Raw genomic sequence first — 2746 nt, forward strand, 5'->3', positions numbered from 1 at the left:
TAGTGTGCACGTTCTTACGGGCTGATGTGCGGAACGATGCGATTTCCCAACACTTTCGCTTTTGGCACTTACAACGTTTACCACTTTTAGTCCTCAATTCTCTCACATGTGCTACACGTTCCCCAATCTCCTGTATCATGTATCGTGACGTTTCATTCGTGTATTTGGTCATCCATTCGTTAAGAACATAACAAAAATAGAATAAAATGTACGGTTATAATGATATAAGTAGCAAATTACTTGATAAACTGTCAGTTTTCTTGCGACACTGCCCCTACATAAGCAACTATAATTTCATCCCTCTCATCCTAAACAGCACTCTTGTAATATAATGAAATAATTACCATGATGACATTTATTAAAATTGAAATCGAATAAATTCTACGAAGAAGTTGTAATTTGTCCGGAATAAACTCAAAAGGAATGAGTATTGTAACCTTAACAATTAATATATTATTACTATACTAATAGTGCTAATACACTTTGTTATAAAACTTCCCCGTTCCTCTAGATTATATTACATAGTACACACTAGCCCTAAATATATTCAACACATTTATTTACTGTAGCATGTGCATCTATCTATTTACATCATAACATACTTGTGAACTCTGCATTACGTAACAGTACATTGTTTGCCCAGTGCGTTGTCGTTCGTGCACATCCACACACGTCACTAGCCGTTCCTTAGCACTGTAACAATGTTCGCTCACAACGGCCATGGCGCAACAACTGACACACGATTTCGAGCGAGCGTTCCATGGACCTTCAGAGCAGGGTTGTCAACCACGAAAACGAAATCATTCCCAAGAAACCGGCCAGTTCTCAACACAGTCGAAACAGGATACATGCAAGTATATGGGTACGGGGACTTCTCTTTCGGATATCGACTACCATCATAACTCGACACCTTGATTTTTTCGCACATCGGAAGCACAGTTCATGGAAAATGTGTGATAACCTCCATTTTGCTTCTTAGTCAAATGACAACGTGATTAAGAAATCAAGTCATTGCGACAGTTTTGGGTTTTGATTTATGTAATTTCCTCATAAAAGTGATTTACATACTGGCTGTATGCAGATTTATCGTAGTCTTCACGCTGAGAAAATGTACTTGAACTTGAATTACTTTCAAGTAAAGTGTTGCAGGCTTTGGGTACGAGATAACCTTCAGAATCCTCGGGTAAAGTGTTAGTTTCAGGTAACGGCCTTGTTCCATGACCAGTCGAAGTGTTGACCTCTTCATGCACTATGACATCTACACCATGTGGTCTATGCAGCCCAACCATATTAATACTTTGTTGCGCTTGATTGACCGGGGAATAAAATTTAATGTTAAAACGAGAACAAATATTCCTTATAAACAACTGACAATAACATTTGTGTTCCTCATTTAGCCCCTTGCACTTACCGAAAGTAACCAATAAGATAAGGCTAACGACAACAATGAGAACAGTCAACATTATGCAGAGCGTGGTCCACAGAAATCCATTGCTTGTTAAAATATGTTCTTGTCCTTTTGTTTGTGGAATGTGGACGCCAACAGGGTAGAATTCGGATTGTGTGATGCCAATGGACGATGTGGCTGTGACGTCTTCAGTATACACTGCATTATGGGTAACTGTCACGCTTGTTTGTGATTGTTTTGGTAATGTAAACGTAGTGTCATTTTTTGCACATGTTAACGAACTTTCTAAGATCCACTTAAGTTTTGTACCATCTGTTTGAAGACAACTGACTTCATAATGGTTGCTCTTCATGGACTGGGACAAGTACAGATTACGCACATCGCTAAGATCACAACTGCACGACCAGGGATTGTCAATCAGTTCCAGCTTCCTCAAACTGATTAGTGGAATCAGCACAGTCGTCTGCAAAGTTTGGAGTTGGTTACCAGTGATATCAAGTGACTCCAACCTCTTCAACTTACTGAATGCTACGGCAGGGATATGATTTATACCACAGTTTCTTAGCCTAAGCACTTCTAGTGATTCTGAGATTAGAAAAGGACCATCTTCTTGAAAACTAAGATTATGATTTCCACTCAAATAGAGCTTTTTTAACGATGTGTTATTAACGAACAATGTTGGAGAGATATATTGTAGTTCATTTAAAGTAAGATCTACGTCGGACAAGTTCACTAAGTTTGTAAACACATTAGACTCTATTAGTTTTAAGTGACTTGCGGAAATATATAATGATAGCAGATTAGGAAAGTTTTCAAGTCCATTGTCATATAATACGGATATGTTATTCTTCGATATTTCCAGAACTTCTGTACCCGTTATGAAAATATCCTGCGGTATGTTGGTGAGTCCTTTGTGGGTACAATTTGCTTGAATTCTTTTACTGCTGTAGCACTGACACAGTGTACACAGAGGAACATCCCTTTCACTTTTCAAGGCCACTATGTGAAGGCAACAAACTATGAGAATCCAATGAATCTTCATTCTGCTGAGGTTTCTTTAAATATCCATTGAACTAAAACGGAAAAGAAAATTTTACGTTATTGGAAATGTTTCAATTAGAAATCCAAAACAAACATATCTACAATATAAAATCAATTTTCATTTGCAGAAGTCCATACACAGAAAAAATAATGAATTTGTTCTGAACGAATGAAAAACGTATGGGCGATTCCATTGTAAAGGGTGTGATATTTAGACAAATTCATTTTTAAATGATTTTCTTAGCACCTTCAAATATGTTACTCTATCAATTCATGTAATTTCATTTTCCTTCATGA

The 2746-nt window shown here is 37.2% G+C and overlaps 1 protein-coding gene across 1 annotated transcript; it reads right to left on the reverse strand.

Annotated features, from left to right (window-relative positions):
• Window positions 1–800: 800 nt before the first annotated feature.
• On the reverse strand, window positions 801–2450 carry LOC145982770 (uncharacterized). The gene has a single exon (XM_083116134.1). The coding sequence runs from the start codon at window positions 2448–2450 to the stop codon at window positions 1035–1037; it is 1416 nt and encodes a 471-aa protein (XP_082972260.1). The 3' UTR covers window positions 801–1034.
• Between the last annotated feature and the right edge of the window lie 296 nt (window positions 2451–2746).

Source organism: Lepisma saccharinum, unplaced genomic scaffold, assembly GCF_977018435.1.
Source record: "Lepisma saccharinum unplaced genomic scaffold, izLepSacc3.1 HAP1_SCAFFOLD_408, whole genome shotgun sequence".
Lineage (NCBI taxonomy): Eukaryota > Metazoa > Arthropoda > Insecta > Zygentoma > Lepismatidae > Lepisma > Lepisma saccharinum.